General features: G+C 42.3%; 1 protein-coding gene across 1 annotated transcript in view; it reads left to right on the top strand.

The window, feature by feature from the left end:
* Positions 1-16,476, top strand: part of gpt2 (glutamic--pyruvic transaminase 2) — a 41,837-nt gene that overhangs the window by 20,828 nt on the left and 4,533 nt on the right. Inside the window, exons 6-10 of the mRNA XM_003222929.4 lie at positions 1,570-1,649; positions 1,774-1,910; positions 12,004-12,178; positions 14,203-14,358; positions 16,330-16,442. Of these exons, the coding sequence (XP_003222977.1) occupies positions 1,570-1,649; positions 1,774-1,910; positions 12,004-12,178; positions 14,203-14,358; positions 16,330-16,442 (661 nt within the window). The remainder of the gene's footprint in view (positions 1-1,569; positions 1,650-1,773; positions 1,911-12,003; positions 12,179-14,202; positions 14,359-16,329; positions 16,443-16,476) is intronic.

Below are 16,476 nucleotides of genomic sequence, written 5' to 3'. Positions count from 1 at the left end.
TCATGTTTAGACTCTCTTATAAAATATATGAGGAACTTTAGACTTTTTTTTAGCACTTTACAATTCTGAGGTCAAATACTGCTGTTTTATCTACAGCAATTGCTGTAGTTTATTGTTTTTACCAGGGGGTACTGTGAATCTATGATGTTGTGTTGACTGTGTATTGCTTATGTTTTGTCTTGCACTTGTTGTATTTTGTATTTCATACTTTGAGTGTTTTCTGAGCCGCCCTGAGTCCCTCTAGAAGATGGTGGCAAGATATAAATAAAGTATTATTATTATTATTATTATCATCATTATTATTTTACTATGCTTATATATACTGTGCCCCATGTTCTCTCTCTACTAAAGAGACTCAAAGCAGTTTACAGTAATGTTCCTGAACTTACCATTGAAAGAGGAAACCATGGATAACACTATGTAACATGATTTTTGTTTCTGGGCTATAAAAGTCATTTCCTAATTGGTTCTATCACAAAAACATGGAAAAAAGTTTATTAAACTGCAAAAACTGTTTTTGTGGGAAGGACATCCTACTATAGCACATTTTGCTCTAGTTTTTCAATGAATATCTCATTGAGTCTCAACCAATTCAATATAGTTTTGACAGCCACCAAAACAAAGTTTGGGGAATATAACAACTACTTTCAAAGTAAGGACTACACAATTAAACAGAAAATAACACTTTCAAATGAGAAACAGAACATTAAAAAAAATTGTTGCATAGTGTAATAGTGAACTCTATTGAAATGAATGACTTCCACTGAAGTCACCTTGAAGAACCTGGAAAGTTCCTAGATGTTCACTCTAGGAATTTGCTAGGTCTTCTAGGTTGACTCTATAGTCAACCTAGAATCACCTGGAGGATCTAGAATATTCCTAAAGAGGACTGCATATATATCAAGTATATAGGTGACTTCAAACTGCTAAATTTTACAGAAATGTTAATATTGTTTTTCTATTTAGTTTGACTCAGAGTGTTCTTGCTTTGACTTTGATGAATTATAACTATCTATTTAAAAAACAAATTACCACTAAAATATTATTTATCACATTATTCTTGATAAAATTGTGGTCAAGTTTTTTTAATTCAATGGCCTTTATTGTTATATCTACATTTTGAAAAAGAAATCAATGGGAATCCGTCTCTTTGGTTTCAATAGAGTAAGACCTTGGTATAAACATTCCCTATAGAAACCGAAATCCATGGATCCTCGGGTTCCATTATATACAATGGTGTAGTAAAATAGTGTCCCTTATATGAAATGGCAAAATCAACATTTGCTTTTTGGAATTATATATATATATATATATATATATATATATATATATATATATATTCATATTCAAGACATGGAGGGTTGAGTTGTAGATGCCGACTACATATCTTTTATCTTGTCAGGTTTCGCATATCTATTTTTGGATGAAATAATGGGCAGCTGTAGTCATTCTTTGTCTACTTTTGTGTTGCAAAAAGACTTCTTTCTTCCCCAATTTTCTTGCTCCTGGGAATTATAATTTTAATGAGCTAAAGTTATTTTTCTCTTCTCCCCTGATCTTCAAATGTAGGTCAGGTTCAGAGCAGAAAATGCATTGAAGAGGTAATACACTTTGCTTGGGAGGAGAAATTGTTCCTTCTGGCCGACGAGGTGAGAAAGGCATCCCTGATCAGGGCTGTGTATTTTCCTTTCATCTTTTAGTTCATGTAAAACCTTGCTGTGCATTGTTCCTAAGTAATAAGCAAGCCTTGGGTTTTTTCCCCCGGTGCTACAGGTTTACCAAGACAATGTTTACTCGGAGAGCTGTCAGTTCCACTCCTTCAAAAAGATTCTTTACGAAATGGGGCCCGATTACTGCAACAATGTGGAACTTGCCTCCTTCCATTCCACGTCCAAGGGATACATGGGCGAGTAAGTTTTCGGAGTTTGTTTTCGTCTTTGCTTTCCCCCTCTTCACTATATATCTCCATCCAACGACACTCATACATTACCGTTCTTTCTCGGTGACATCCAAAATAATAATAATAATAATAATAATAATAATAATAATAATACTTTTTATTTATATTCCGCCCTTCTCTCCAAGGGGATTCAGAGCAGATTACAGTATATAAACAAATACAGGCAAACATTCAATGCTTTGTTACAATGAGACTCACATACACAGACAAAGGCAAAGACTTCTCCTTTCATTTCCAACTTTGGAGGCGGTGCTCATCTCTGGCTCTGGAAGAGGTGCTCTTCTCTATGTCCAAGCTGAGGAGCCTTTGTTGTCCCCAGTGACCATAATAATAATAATTATTATTATTATACTTATTTATATTCCACCCTTCTCCCCAAGGGGATATGGAGCCGATTACAGTATATAAACAAACACAGGGAAACATTAAATGCCTTGTTACAATGACAAGTACACACATACATACCATTGACAAAGGCAAAGGCTTCTCCTTTTATTTCTAACTCTGGAGGCGGTGCTCATCTCTGGCTCTGGAAGAGGTGCTCTTCTCTATGTCCAAGCTGAGGAGCCTTTGTTGTCCCCAGTGACCATAATCTATATATATAAATGAGTGATGGCATCACGGCGACTCACAAAACAACAAAAGTACAGGCCCCGCAACTTTGAAATTTGACAACACAACCCATCATCCATGCCTCCAGGTTGATACAACAAAAAGAAAAGAAAAACAAAGTCCTAATTAGAGGGAGAGCAATAATTGTTTTTATCCAATTGCTGCCAGTTTAGAGGGCTAATCTCTGCCCACTTCGTCTCCTAGCAACCAACTCCTAGCAAGCCAAGGGACAGCCAGGGTTCAGTTAGGGGACAGGCAGACTTAGGCTATCTAATTTGCACTGGATTATATGGCAGTGTAGACTCAAGGCCCTTCCACACAGCTATATAACCCATTTATAATCTTATATTATCTGCTTTGCACTGGATTATCTTGACTCCACACTGCCATATAATCCACTTCAGTGTGCATTATATACAGCTGTGAAGAAGGGTCCTCATATAATCCAGTTCTAAGCAGATAATATAAGATTTTCAATATACAGTAGTCTCACTTATCCAACATAAACAGGCTGGCAGGATAAGTGAATATGTTGGATAATAATAAGAAATTCAGGAAAAGCCGATTAAACATCAAATTAGGTCATTGTTATACAAAACATCATATTATACAACAAATTTGGCAGAAAAAGTAGTTCCATGCGCAGTAATGCTATGTAGTAATTACAGTAGAGTCTCACTTATCCTGTCAAGGACAGAACGCCACAAGATTCAAAGTAACAGAGTTTATTAGATTACAGAACTCAAAAATGCCCGTAAAACACAAGGGCCAGGCAGTTTTTGCCTTTAGGAGCAAAAAGGGGCAAAAGTAAATGTTCAAAAGATAAACCGGATTAAACCGGAGTTTAATCCGGGTAAAAACAAACTGCTTGCTTCAGCCTGGGTATAAACGAAACGAAAGCCAAGGAACAAAAGATACAAAGAATGCAACTAATTGGCAGCAGATTCCTCTCTGCTGCCAACACTGTGCTTAGAGTAACTTGCGTCGCTCCCCCACACACACAGCAAACAAGATCTCCAACACGAGTAAATCAGCCAAGGATTGTAGCAGTTGAGTAGACCAGTTCCGTTCCGTAGATCAAAGCCAGAAGCAGACGTTTGTAGTTTTTCCAAATCCAAGAAGGGGGGAAGACAAGCCGTGGTCAGTTCAGTCCGAGTTCTCAAAGCAGGAGATGGCGTCCGTCAAGAAGACGACGGAAGGTCAAGCTAATAAGAGTAAGCACAGGTTTGCACAAACAAATGCCCACACAATCCCTCCCGCCGTCTGACCCTGGATTCCAATCAACTTACGTCACAGCACAGGAAAGCACACAAGTCTTCAGGGAAGCGTCCCACACACACACGGATCCCAAGCGTTTGCCCAGATTACCTTGCCCAACGCAATTTGCAATTGCTCCCAAGCCCCATTTTATGCCAGTTACAAATCTTCATCACTGTCAGCTGTCCTCCTTAACCCGGGCGTTTCCTCATCACTTTCCTCGTCAGAGCTGGAACACCTCTGACTACGCCCAACAGCATCTCCAGCTGTGGATCCCGTCCCATCCCTCCAGCTAAGCCATGGGTCTAATCCTGAAGGTCCCCATTCATCTTCTGTCCCATCATGGCCAGTGGCACCCACTTCCTCCCTTACCCGAGTCCAATCCATCTCATCCTCCTCCGAGCTAACCAGCCCCTCCTCCATTCTCTCCGTAAACCCTTCGAAAGACTCCTCGTCAGATGGTGCTGCAAATATGTCTCGCAGTCTTTTTCTCTCTCGCTCCTCGAGAGTATCTGACTCTCGAGGAGTCTTACGCCCACGTCTGTCAGTAACAGAGCCATGAGGCTCAATCATAACACTATCCCCTCTCACAAAGGCCTCCTCCCCCGATGGCGGAGAAGTGGCAGTGATACCCTCCGCTATAGCACCACGACGACTAGAGGTATCAAGTTTCAACAGCGAACGATGAAAGACTGGATGGACCTTTAAACTAGACGGTAAACGCAAACGAAACGCAACAGAAGAAATCTTTTTAACGATAGGAAAGGGACCCAAATACCGAGGCGCAAACTTTCCCCCAGCCTGTTTAATATGTTTGGAAGATAACCACACCAAATCCCCTTCTTCCAACTCCTCCCCTGCCTGCCTGTGGCGGTCAGCCTGAGTCTTCTGCGTTGCCTTAGCTTCCAACAGTAAGCGACGGGCAACATCATGCAATGCAGCCATTTCCGAAGAGCGGTACACAGGGTCCGAAGAGACCACATTGGTCGACGGCGCCACACCTCCCCGTGGGTGAAAACCATAAGTTAGCTCAAATGGCGTATGCTGACTAGACGTGTGCACCGCATTGTTGTAAGCAAATTCCGCCACCGGTAACCACTTTACCCAAGCCGTGGGTTGATCTAAACAAAAACAACGCAGATACTGCTCTAAGAGCCCATTAACCCGTTCCGACTGTCCATCCGTTTGCGGATGGAAAGCTGAAGACACGTTTAACTTAGTCCCCAAACACTCATGGAAGTGTTTCCAAAAGCGTGACACAAATTGCGGAGCCCTATCTGAAATAATCACCTCGGGTGCTCCGTGCAAACGATAGATGTGCTTTGTAAATAGTAAAGCCAACGTAGGGGCCGCCGGAATGGTTGAACAAGGAATAAAATGAGCCAGTTTACTAAATAAATCCACCACCACCCAAATACAAGTATAACCCCCAGACTTAGGCAAATCTGAAATAAAATCCATGGAAATGATTTGCCATGGCCTCTCCGGAACAGGTAAAGACGATAACAACCCTCTAGGGCGCCCAACAGGCGTCTTACTCTGCTGACAAACGGCGCAGCTGTCACAAAAGCGCAGAATGTCTTGCCGCATCTTTGGCCACCAGTAGCTCCTGGTGATAAGCTGTACGGTCTTGAACCTGCCAAAGTGCCCAGCCATGGGTTCGTCATGGTGGGCTCTAATCACCTCCAACCTGAGGGTCCCCACTGGTACGTAAACCTGCCCCCTACGCACCAATACCCCGTCTTGATCCTGGAGATGTGGCAGTATGGTACGGTTACCTGCAGAGAGCAGCATCAGTTGCTCCTGAGTCCACACATCATCCTTCTGAGCCTCAAGGATCTGGTCATGTAACCCAAGCTCATTATCTACAACACACAGAGAGGCAGTAGGCAAGATGGTCTGACATACTACCTGCTCATTGGTCTTAAATTCCGGCTTGCGGGATAAAGCATCGGCCCGCAAGTTTGCCTTCCCCTCCACGAACTGCACCTTGAAGTTAAACCTGGAGAAAAACAAAGCCCAGCGGATTTGACGTTGGTTTAACTTCTTTGCTGTTTGCAAGTGCTCTAAGTTCTTGTGATCAGATCTGACCACGATCTGGTGCCGTGCCCCTTCAAGCCAGTGCCGCCACACCTCAAACGCCACCTTAATCGCCAACAACTCCTTCTCCCATATGGTATAGTTCTGCTCGAAGGGTGTTAGTTGCCGCGAGTAAAATCCACAGGGACGCAAGGTCCCTGAGGAATCCTTCTGAGACAATACAGCCCCCAACGCGTAGCTAGAAGCGTCCGCTTCTACCACGAACGGTCTGTCAACATCAGGATGGGTTAGTATGTTGTCCGATTGAAAACTAGACTTTAATTGTAGAAACGCCTCGTGAGCTTCCCGCCCCCACACAAATGGCTGTTTCTTGCGCAGAAGCTGCGTCAAAGGTACCGTGAGCTTTGCAAAATTCGGAATAAACTCCCGGTAGTAATTAGCGAAACCCAAGAACCTTTGTACATCCTTCTTAGTCTTCAGCTCCTGCCATGAGTTGACGGCGTCAACCTTATGTGGGTCCATTTTAAGTTCCCTACCTGACACTACATGACCTAGGAACTCCACTTCAGGCACATGAAAGACGCACTTAGAAGCCTTGGCGAAAAGCCCATTAGCCCGCAGTCGGTGCAGAACCTGCTTGACATGTTGACGATGTTCTTTCTCGTCCTTAGAAAAAATCAAGATATCATCCAAATAAATCACTAAAAATTGGTCAATTAGGTCCCTGAACACATCGTTCATGAACCTCTGGAATACCGCAGGAGCATTACAAAGCCCAAAAGGCATGACTCGGAACTCGTGGCATCCGAAACACGTGTTAAATGCCGTCTTCCATTCATCCCCTTCCCGTATACGGATTAAGTTATAGGCCCCCCGCAGGTCAAGCTTGGTAAAGACCTTAGCCCCTTGCACCCTTGATAACAGTTCCGAGATTAAAGGGAGCGGGTACCTATCCCGAATGGTGTATTTGTTTAGGATCCGATAGTCACAGACCAGCCTAAGTTCCCCAGTCTTTTTGGCTACAAAGAATACTGGTGCCGCAGTTGGAGAACTAGATGGGCGAATAAACCCCTTGGCTAAATTTTCATCTAGAAACTCCCGCAAAGCTTGCCTTTCCGGTACAGTCAAGGCATACAGCCTCCCTGCTGGCAGTTTCGCACCTTCTGCCAACTTGATGGCGCAATCATATGGCCTGTGCGGTGGTAATTTGTCCGCTTCTCTTTTACAAAATACATCAGAGAACTCCCCATACTCAGCAGGCACTCCCTCCATATCAGAATGAGTAACATTTAGAGTGCAACAATCCTGCCTCTTTAAGATCACTTTACGTGTTGCCCAATCTACTTGTGGGTTTACTACAGCTAGCCAATCCATCCCCAGGATCACGTCATATCTAGGCAAGCTCGTAATATCCCACACAAACGTTCCCGTTACTCCCTGCACCTCCCACGTTACTGCTGAGGTTTCATGGTTAACCACCCCAGTCTCCAGCAGTCTCCCATCTGCTCCTTCCACCCACACGTCGCATGCCTTGCGCACTCTAGGAATGCCATGCTTCTTAGCAAACTCAATATCTACATAGGAGACCGTAGCCCCTGAGTCCAGCAGTGCCAAAGTAGAAACAAGTTCCCTTCCCCCAACAGATAATGTAATGGGTACGAAAACATGCTTCCTCCCCTCAGTTGACTGCTTGAGGAGCCCTAGTGCGTTGGACTCACGTCGCACTAGGGCTGGCCTTTTCCCGAAAGCTGGGAAGGTTTCACATTACAATTTTTGGCAAAATGCCCAGCATTCCCACAGTACAAACACAAGCCCAGCTGCCTCCTACGGCTCTTTTCCTCTGTAGACAGCTTTTTAAAGACCCCAAGCTCCATGGGCTCTTCCCCCATCACCACAGGTGCCCTGGTTACATGCATGGGTGGCGCACACATTGCTTTTGAGTGTTTACGAGCCTCGAACCTTGCGTCTAAACGCAGCACCTTAGCTACTAAGGCGTCCCAGCTTTCAGCCGGCTCCAAGCGTGCTAATTCATCCTGGAGCATATCACTTAACCCGGCAGTAAATAAAAGCATGAATGCATTTTCCCCCCAATCCAGCTGGTGGCGATACAGGTTAAACTTATTTAAGTAATCCAAAACAGTCCCCTTTCCCTGTTTCAACCGATACAGAGCCCACCCAGCGTTCTCCGTGCGGAGAGGATCCCCAAAAGTATCAGTTAACAACTTTTTGAAATTATTCAAATTGTCCTTGACTGGGTCATTTCCCAAAATTAAATTAGTGGCCCATTGTCCTGCGGGACCGGTCAACAAACTCAAAATAAAGGCCACCTTGCTAGTGTCTGTAGGAAAAGCATGAGCACTGAGCTGAGAAAAATAAAGCTCCACTTGTGCCAAAAAGGTTGGCAACTTGCACCTGGTTCCGTCAAAGCGTTCAGGAGTCAAAACATGTCCTTTTACAGCCTGAGCTGTTTGGCTAACGGTAAAAGCCGTTTGCAATTGGTCTACTTTGGCCCTTAACTCATCCATCGTCTTCCTGACGGGTTTATTGCTGCAATAAACTTTTTATGGGCGTTGGGCAATCTGTCAAGGACAGAACGCCACAAGATTCAAAGTAACAGAGTTTATTAGATTACAGAACTCAAAAATGCCCGTAAAACACAAGGGCCAGGCAGTTTTTGCCTTTAGGAGCAAAAAGGGGCAAAAGTAAATGTTCAAAAGATAAACCGGATTAAACCGGAGTTTAATCCGGGTAAAAACAAACTGCTTGCTTCAGCCTGGGTATAAACGAAACGAAAGCCAAGGAACAAAAGATACAAAGAATGCAACTAATTGGCAGCAGATTCCTCTCTGCTGCCAACACTGTGCTTAGAGTAACTTGCGTCGCTCCCCCACACACACAGCAAACAAGATCTCCAACACGAGTAAATCAGCCAAGGATTGTAGCAGTTGAGTAGACCAGTTCCGTTCCGTAGATCAAAGCCAGAAGCAGACGTTTGTAGTTTTTCCAAATCCAAGAAGGGGGGAAGACAAGCCGTGGTCAGTTCAGTCCGAGTTCTCAAAGCAGGAGATGGCGTCCGTCAAGAAGACGACGGAAGGTCAAGCTAATAAGAGTAAGCACAGGTTTGCACAAACAAATGCCCACACAATCCCTCCCGCCGTCTGACCCTGGATTCCAATCAACTTACGTCACAGCACAGGAAAGCACACAAGTCTTCAGGGAAGCGTCCCACACACACACGGATCCCAAGCGTTTGCCCAGATTACCTTGCCCAACGCAATTTGCAATTGCTCCCAAGCCCCATTTTATGCCAGTTACAAATCTTCATCACTGTCAGCTGTCCTCCTTAACCCGGGCGTTTCCTCATCACTTTCCTCGTCAGAGCTGGAACACCTCTGACTACGCCCAACAGCATCTCCAGCTGTGGATCCCGTCCCATCCCTCCAGCTAAGCCATGGGTCTAATCCTGAAGGTCCCCATTCATCTTCTGTCCCATCATGGCCAGTGGCACCCACTTCCTCCCTTACCCGAGTCCAATCCATCTCATCCTCCTCCGAGCTAACCAGCCCCTCCTCCATTCTCTCCGTAAACCCTTCGAAAGACTCCTCGTCAGATGGTGCTGCAAATATGTCTCGCAGTCTTTTTCTCTCTCGCTCCTCGAGAGTATCTGACTCTCGAGGAGTCTTACGCCCACGTCTGTCAGTAACAGAGCCATGAGGCTCAATCATAACATATCCAACACTCGCTTATCCAATGTTCTGGATTATCCAATGCATTTTTGTAGTCAATGTTTTCAATATATCGTGATATTTTGGTGCTAAATTCATAAATACAGTAATTACTACATAGCATTACTGTGTATTGAACTACTTTTTCTGCCAAATTTGTTGTCTAACATGATATTTTGGTGCTTCATTTGTAAAATCATAACCTAATTTGATGTTTAATAGGCTTTTCCTTAATGCCTCCTTATTATCCAACATATTCGCTTATCCAATATTCTGCCAGCCCGTTTATGTTGGATAAGTGAGACTCTACTGTACTGTATTTACAAATTTACCACTAAAATATCACAATGAATTTAAAACACTGACTACGAAAACATTGATTATGAAAAGGCAGACTGCGTTGGATAATCCTGAACATTGTATAAGTGAATGTTGGATAAGTGAGATTCTACTTTAATATGAAATAATTACTGGGATAGAATAATGCAGAACAATATAATCTCTAAAACCAGGACAGTAAATAAACAGGGGAATTCCACACAGGAAACAATCAGGGCCAGCTAACACCTCCCAACAAAGTATTCCCATCATCAAAGTCTGGCAAATCTTCTGTTTTCTCAGGGCCACAGACAGTAGAAGCACATAAAATATCGCAAACAGCACCACTCTGAAAACAAGGGAATTCCAAACAGGAAAGAATCAGGGCCAGTTAACACCTCCCAACAAAAAATTCACTCAGGGAGGAAACAGCCAGGCTTTAAAGCTGCAAGGCCATTACATCCTAATCATTTTTCCTAATTACAGCATTCATACTTGCCTCCAACAGAAGAAAAAAACCAATCAGAAATATTGTATATTCACAACCTTTAGGAAATAATATCCCCTGATGGCGCAACATGTTAAAGCGCTGAGCTGCTGAACTTCTGGACCGAAAGGCGACAGGTTTGAATTGGGGGAGCGGAGAGAGCCCCCACTGTTAGCCCCAGCTTCTGCCAACCCAGAAGTTCAAAAACAAGCAAATGTGAGTGCATCAATAGGTACTGCTCCAGCGGGAAGGTAACGCTGCTCCATGCAGTCATCCCACATGACCTTGGAGGAGTCTACGGACAACGCCGGCTCTTCGGCTTAGAAATTGAGATGAGCACCAATCCCCAGAGTCAGACACTACTGGACTTAACGTCAGGGGAAAACCTTTACCCTTGACCTTAACTACCACCAATTCCTCAATACTTTATTTCCCATACCACCAGACTTCGCCACAGCAACGCGTGGCCGGGCACAGCTAGTAATAATAATAATTATATTCCACCCTTCTCCCCAAGGGGATATGGAGCCAATTACAGTATATAAACAAACACAGGGAAACATTAAATGCCTTGTTACAATGACAAGTACACACATACATACCATAGACAAAGGCAAAGGCTTCTCCTTTTATTTCTAACTCTGGAGGCAGTGCTCATCTCTGGTTCTGGGGGAAGTGCTCTTCTCTATTTCCAAGCCAAGGAGCCTGCCTTTTCACCTCCTGGTTGTGTGGCCAGCACATTTGCATGTTTTCGAACTGCTAGATTGGCAGAAGCTAGAGCTCACAGCAGGAGCTCACCCAGTCCTGCAGATTTGGACTGCCAACCTTCAGGTCAGCAGCACAAGGATTTAACCCATTGCACCACCGCAGCCCCTAGTAAAAAGGCCCCTTCACCTAGTAACAGCCAATCCACTGGAACTACAAAGGGCCACCTCACCTAGCAACATCTTTTCTTGTGTACAGGCAGACAGACAAAGAAGCATACACTTTGACTTTTAAGGTAAAGGTAAAGGTTTCCCCTGACATTAAGTCCAGTCGTGTCCAACTCTGGGGGTTGGTGCTCACCTCTATTTTTAAGCTGAAGAGCCGGCGTTGTCCGTAGACACCTCCAGGTCATGTGGCCAGCATGACTGCATGGAGCGCTGTTATCTTCCCACCTATTGATCTACTCACATTTGCATGTTTTCGAACTGCTAGGTTGGCAGAAGCTGGGCCTAACAGCAAGCGCTCATTCCACTCTCTGGATTCGAACCTGTGACTTTTTGGTCTGCAAGTTCAGCAGCTCAGTGGTTTAACACACTGTGCCACCTGGGGGCCCTTTGACTTTTATATGTATAAAAACAAGTATTGATTTACTGGCTGGATTATAGTCCTCTTTCCTTCTAACTACAGTTCCCATTATCCATGATCATTGCCCATATTAATGGGATCTCATGGGAGTTGTCGTTTGTTACAACTGACAAGTATAGAGAGTTGTGGTTCATTACCTATCTTTGGTGCATAGTGAGTTGGCTGCTTGACCACCACCCCAAGAGTCTGACTGTAGTTCTTTTTATCCCTTTGCTCCCCTTTGTGTTTTCCTCTCCGCTTTCCCGTTATCACAGGTGTGGTTACAGAGGGGGCTACATGGAGGTGGTGAACTTGCACCCGGATATCAAAGGGCAACTTGTGAAGCTTCTGTCCGTCCGCCTCTGTCCTCCGGTTTCGGGTCAAGCCGCCATGGACATTGTTGTGAACCCCCCTGTCCCTGCGGAGGAATCCTATGCACAGTTCATTAAGGTGAGTCAAAGAACTGCATTGATTCCATAATATAGATGCAGCCTTACACAGAACACAATGCATAGGAGCTCTGTTCCTTATCTCACTTGGCAACCCTAAGATAGATGTGCACTAAACTGAATCAAGCAGACACTTGACGCATCCGAAGATATCACCTTTTCTGCAACATTTTTGGATATTTGGGCCCAGATCTGCAGTGAGTTCTGGAGGATGACTTGTTTTTTTGTTGAAACATCCTTTGAGGCAAACTAGATGTGATGTGAAATGTCCCTTTGCATTTATTAATGATTCTTCCAAAAGGAAATTATTTCTCCTCCAAAGAAAATGTGAGCTCTGTGAAAACACTGCAAGCTGCAAAGGAAGGAGCTCCACAAAAATAATACAAGTACATAGCCTCTAATGTATTTATCAGATTAAAACTGTGGCCACTTGATATCAATTATTAATATTGTTATTTATGAGAAAGAATACACAAATGAGAGGGGCAGCTGTGGTTTGTTTCTGCTGGAAAAGGCAGCATCCTTCATGTGTTAACTGAGGCCCCAACTGCCATAGCTTAACTGTGTTATATAACAGTGTAGACTCATATAATGTAGTACAATGTATTTTAATAGTGTTTGATTGCTTTGTTTTAACAATGTTGTAACGTGTCTCGAGCCACAAAGATAGGCTGGTAACAAATGTTGTTGGTGTTGTGATGATGATGGTGATGAAGATGAACCTGCATTATCTAGTAGTGTAGGGGGGCGGGTAATAAATGTTGTTGTGATGATGATGATGATGATGATTAATCTTCATTATCTGGCAGGATAGAGAAGCGGGCAATAAATGTTGTTGTGATGATGATGATGATTAATCATTATCTGGCAGGATAGAGAAGCGGGTAATAAATGGTTTTGTGATGATGATGATGATGATTAATCTTCATTATCTGGCAGGATAGAGAAGCAGGTAATAAATGTTGTTGTGATGATGATGAACCTGCATTATCTGGCAGTGTAGAGAGGCGGGTAATAAATGTATTGTTGTGATAATGATGGTGATGGTGATGATGGTGATTCTACATTATCTGGCAGGGTAGAGAGGCGGGTAATAAATGTGTTGTTGTTGTTATGATGATGATGATGATGATGATGATGATGTTGATTCTGCATTATCTGGCAGTATAGAGAGGCCGGTAATAAATGTATTGTTGTGATGATGATGATGATGATGATGATGATGATGATGATGATGATGATGATGATGATGATGATTCTGCATTATCCATTAGGGTAGAGAGGCGGGTAATATATATTTTTCTTTTTGAAATGATTTTATTAATTATTTGACACAAACAATCTAATTTACAATCAGAAAATATACATTCAAAAATAATGGGATGTGTCTAGATCTGTATTCAAATGACAACTTGTGCTAAATAAGTATAACATACTCTATCATCGCTCAAATTCAACACATGTTCAAAGCCAAATTACCAGCTATCTCTCCCCCCTCCATGTCATATGCAGAAATCCTAATGTAAATTTTTTAAAAAGAAATTCCTTGCAAGGCAGGGAAGATATCTTCAATAAATTTGTTGTAGTTGTGATGATGATGGCGATGATGATTATTATGATTCTGCATTATCTGCCAGGGTAGTGAGGCAGGTAATAAATGTGTTGTTGTAGTGATGATGATGATGATGATGATGATGAACCTGCATTATCTGGCAGCGTAGAGAGGCGGGTAATAAATGTATTGTGATGGTGATGATGATAATGAACCTGTATTATCTAGCAGTGTAGATGGGGCTTGAGTGCAAACCACTTTTGCACTTTGAACTCAGATTGCAGCCATTGAGGTCAGCCGAGGACAAAGGCAGAAAGTTGGAAAAGAAACCAGGACGTTTTAAATGCAGCTGAAAAATAACTGAAGATTAGTTGGAATTTGTCCCTGCTTTATTAAGTCAGTCAGAAGGTATTCATGCAGTATATTGATTTCCATCCTGGGTGATGCTCATTTTCTTTGTTCCCTGAAAACAGGAGAAGGAGTCCGTTCTGAACAACCTTGCCAAAAAGGCCAAGCTGACGGAAGACATGTTCAACCAAGTCCCAGGGATTCATTGCAACCCGCTCCAAGGAGCCATGTACGCTTTCCCCCGGATATTTATTCCTTCCAAGGCTATCGAGGCAGCCAAGGTGAGCCTTCCTTTAATTTATTCAGAGCAACTCTCCTGGTTTAGGCGGAAGTAAGCACGTCTTATGGGATCTGTGTTTTTTTCTCCTATAACTCCAACACCCATAATCCAAAATCCCATTTAAACTGTAGTTCAGAAAGGATGGGAAGTACACAATGGTGCAACTGGAGAGCAGGGGAGTTTAGTTTCCTACAACAGAACTAAGCTCAAAATGTTTCCATTTGCAAATCCATTCCAGTTGTATTCCCCCATTTTGAAAAATTGTAAGCAATTTCATTTGAAAGAACTTTCTGCCTCAAATAAAACATTACTTAGGCATACATAAACACAGATATACCTAACAGCCATTACATATCAAACTACACAACATACACCTCTAATTAAATATAAGTCTAAACTACAAACATATATACATAAATTGATTTTGAAAGTGGATTTCTTGCTTCCCAGACAGTTTTTAATGGCTAATTTTAAACTTGCATCTTTAGTATTTAGTATTTTGTCTTCTACCTTATATCCCACAAATAGATTACTTCTATTTATTTGAACATTAACAAATAAATATCTCAACTTATATTTCCAAACCTATATATAAAGCCTTTCCCTTTCCCTCAGATATACCATATATACTCAAGTATAAGCCGAGTTTTTCAGCCCTCTTTTAGGACTGAACAAGCTCCCCTCAGCTTATACTCGTGCAAGGGTCCTGGTTGGCTTATATTCAGGTCGGTTTATACTTGAGTATATTTTTCTCTATTATTATTGGTATTATTACATTTATTATTTTACTCTGTTATTATAGTTACTATTACATTTTACTCTACTTTTTATTATTAATACATTTATTATTTCAGTCTGATGTGATTATTGTTACATTTATTATTTTACTCTATTTATTATTACATTTATTTACTGCATTTATTAACATTATTACATTTATTATTTTACTCTATTATTATTAAAAGGATACATAAGCACATTGACATTGAAGAAGTTGAGAATAAGGAATTAATCAGAGTTGGACAGTCTTATCTTAAATTCGTTTTATGTAAATATTCAAAAACATTTAACCTACTGAGGCCTCAATGTAATTTTCTTATTATCTATTTTTATTTCTGAAATTTACCACTCTCGGCTTATACCCGAGTCAATGTTTTCCCAGTTATTTTCTGGTAAAATTCGGTACCTCGGTTTATATTCGGGTCAGTTTATATTCAAGTATATGTGGTACATTTATTCCTTTCATATATATACATGTAGGTGTGTGTGTATATATATTTGCCCCATGAGACATCTGAAAAGGACTTGATGATCTGCTGAGGAAGTAAGATAAATTCAAATGTTGTGAAGGCCCTCTGGCAATCTGATACATTCATTCAATGTTCAGAAACAATTGTAGGTGTGATTTGCTTATAAGAAGTAACATGGAACCCTCTTAATAACAACAACAACAACAACTTTATTTATATACCTCCCTATCTCCTCAAGGGACTCAGAGCGGTTTCCAGCATATCAGGAAACATACAGTCAGTTAAAACATACAATTAAAACATTTTAAACATAACAAAGTGCATAAAACAGATAATCATACAACAGATAATCATACATTTGAAACCTAATACCAGGACTCAATAAATCCATATACAGTGGCCAGGATTTGGCATTGGAGTGGCCAACTATAAAGTGCTAAATGTTCCAGGTATTTCAATACACAGTGGGCAAGGGTGGATAAAGAGCTAAGCGAGGGCATAGCTGGCAGGTCTAAGGAACTCTATTCAAAAATCTACTTAAACCACCAGGTTTTCAGCTCTTTCCGGAACGAAAGTAAAGTGGGGGCTTGCCTAATCTCTCTAGGAAGGGCATTCCAGAGCCGGGGAGCCACCACCGAGAAGGCCCTCTCCCTCGTCCCCACCAGCCGTGCCTGAGACGGTGCCTTGTCAGTTCAATTTACAATATTATTTTCTCTTTGCAGATTCATAAAATGGCACCTGACATGTTCTACTGTATGAAACTTCTGGAAGAAACGGGCATCTGTGTTGTTCCAGGGAGTGGATTTGGCCAAAGAGAAGGAACTTACCACTTTAGGTGAGCAAACTCTAATGCATTAGCCCCCTCACTT

The sequence above is a fragment of the Anolis carolinensis genome, unplaced genomic scaffold (assembly GCF_035594765.1).
Source record: "Anolis carolinensis isolate JA03-04 unplaced genomic scaffold, rAnoCar3.1.pri scaffold_9, whole genome shotgun sequence".
Taxonomy (NCBI): domain Eukaryota; kingdom Metazoa; phylum Chordata; class Lepidosauria; order Squamata; family Dactyloidae; genus Anolis; species Anolis carolinensis.
The sequence above is the reverse complement of the archived record's forward strand: the minus strand, read 5'-3'. Positions and strand labels throughout refer to the sequence as shown.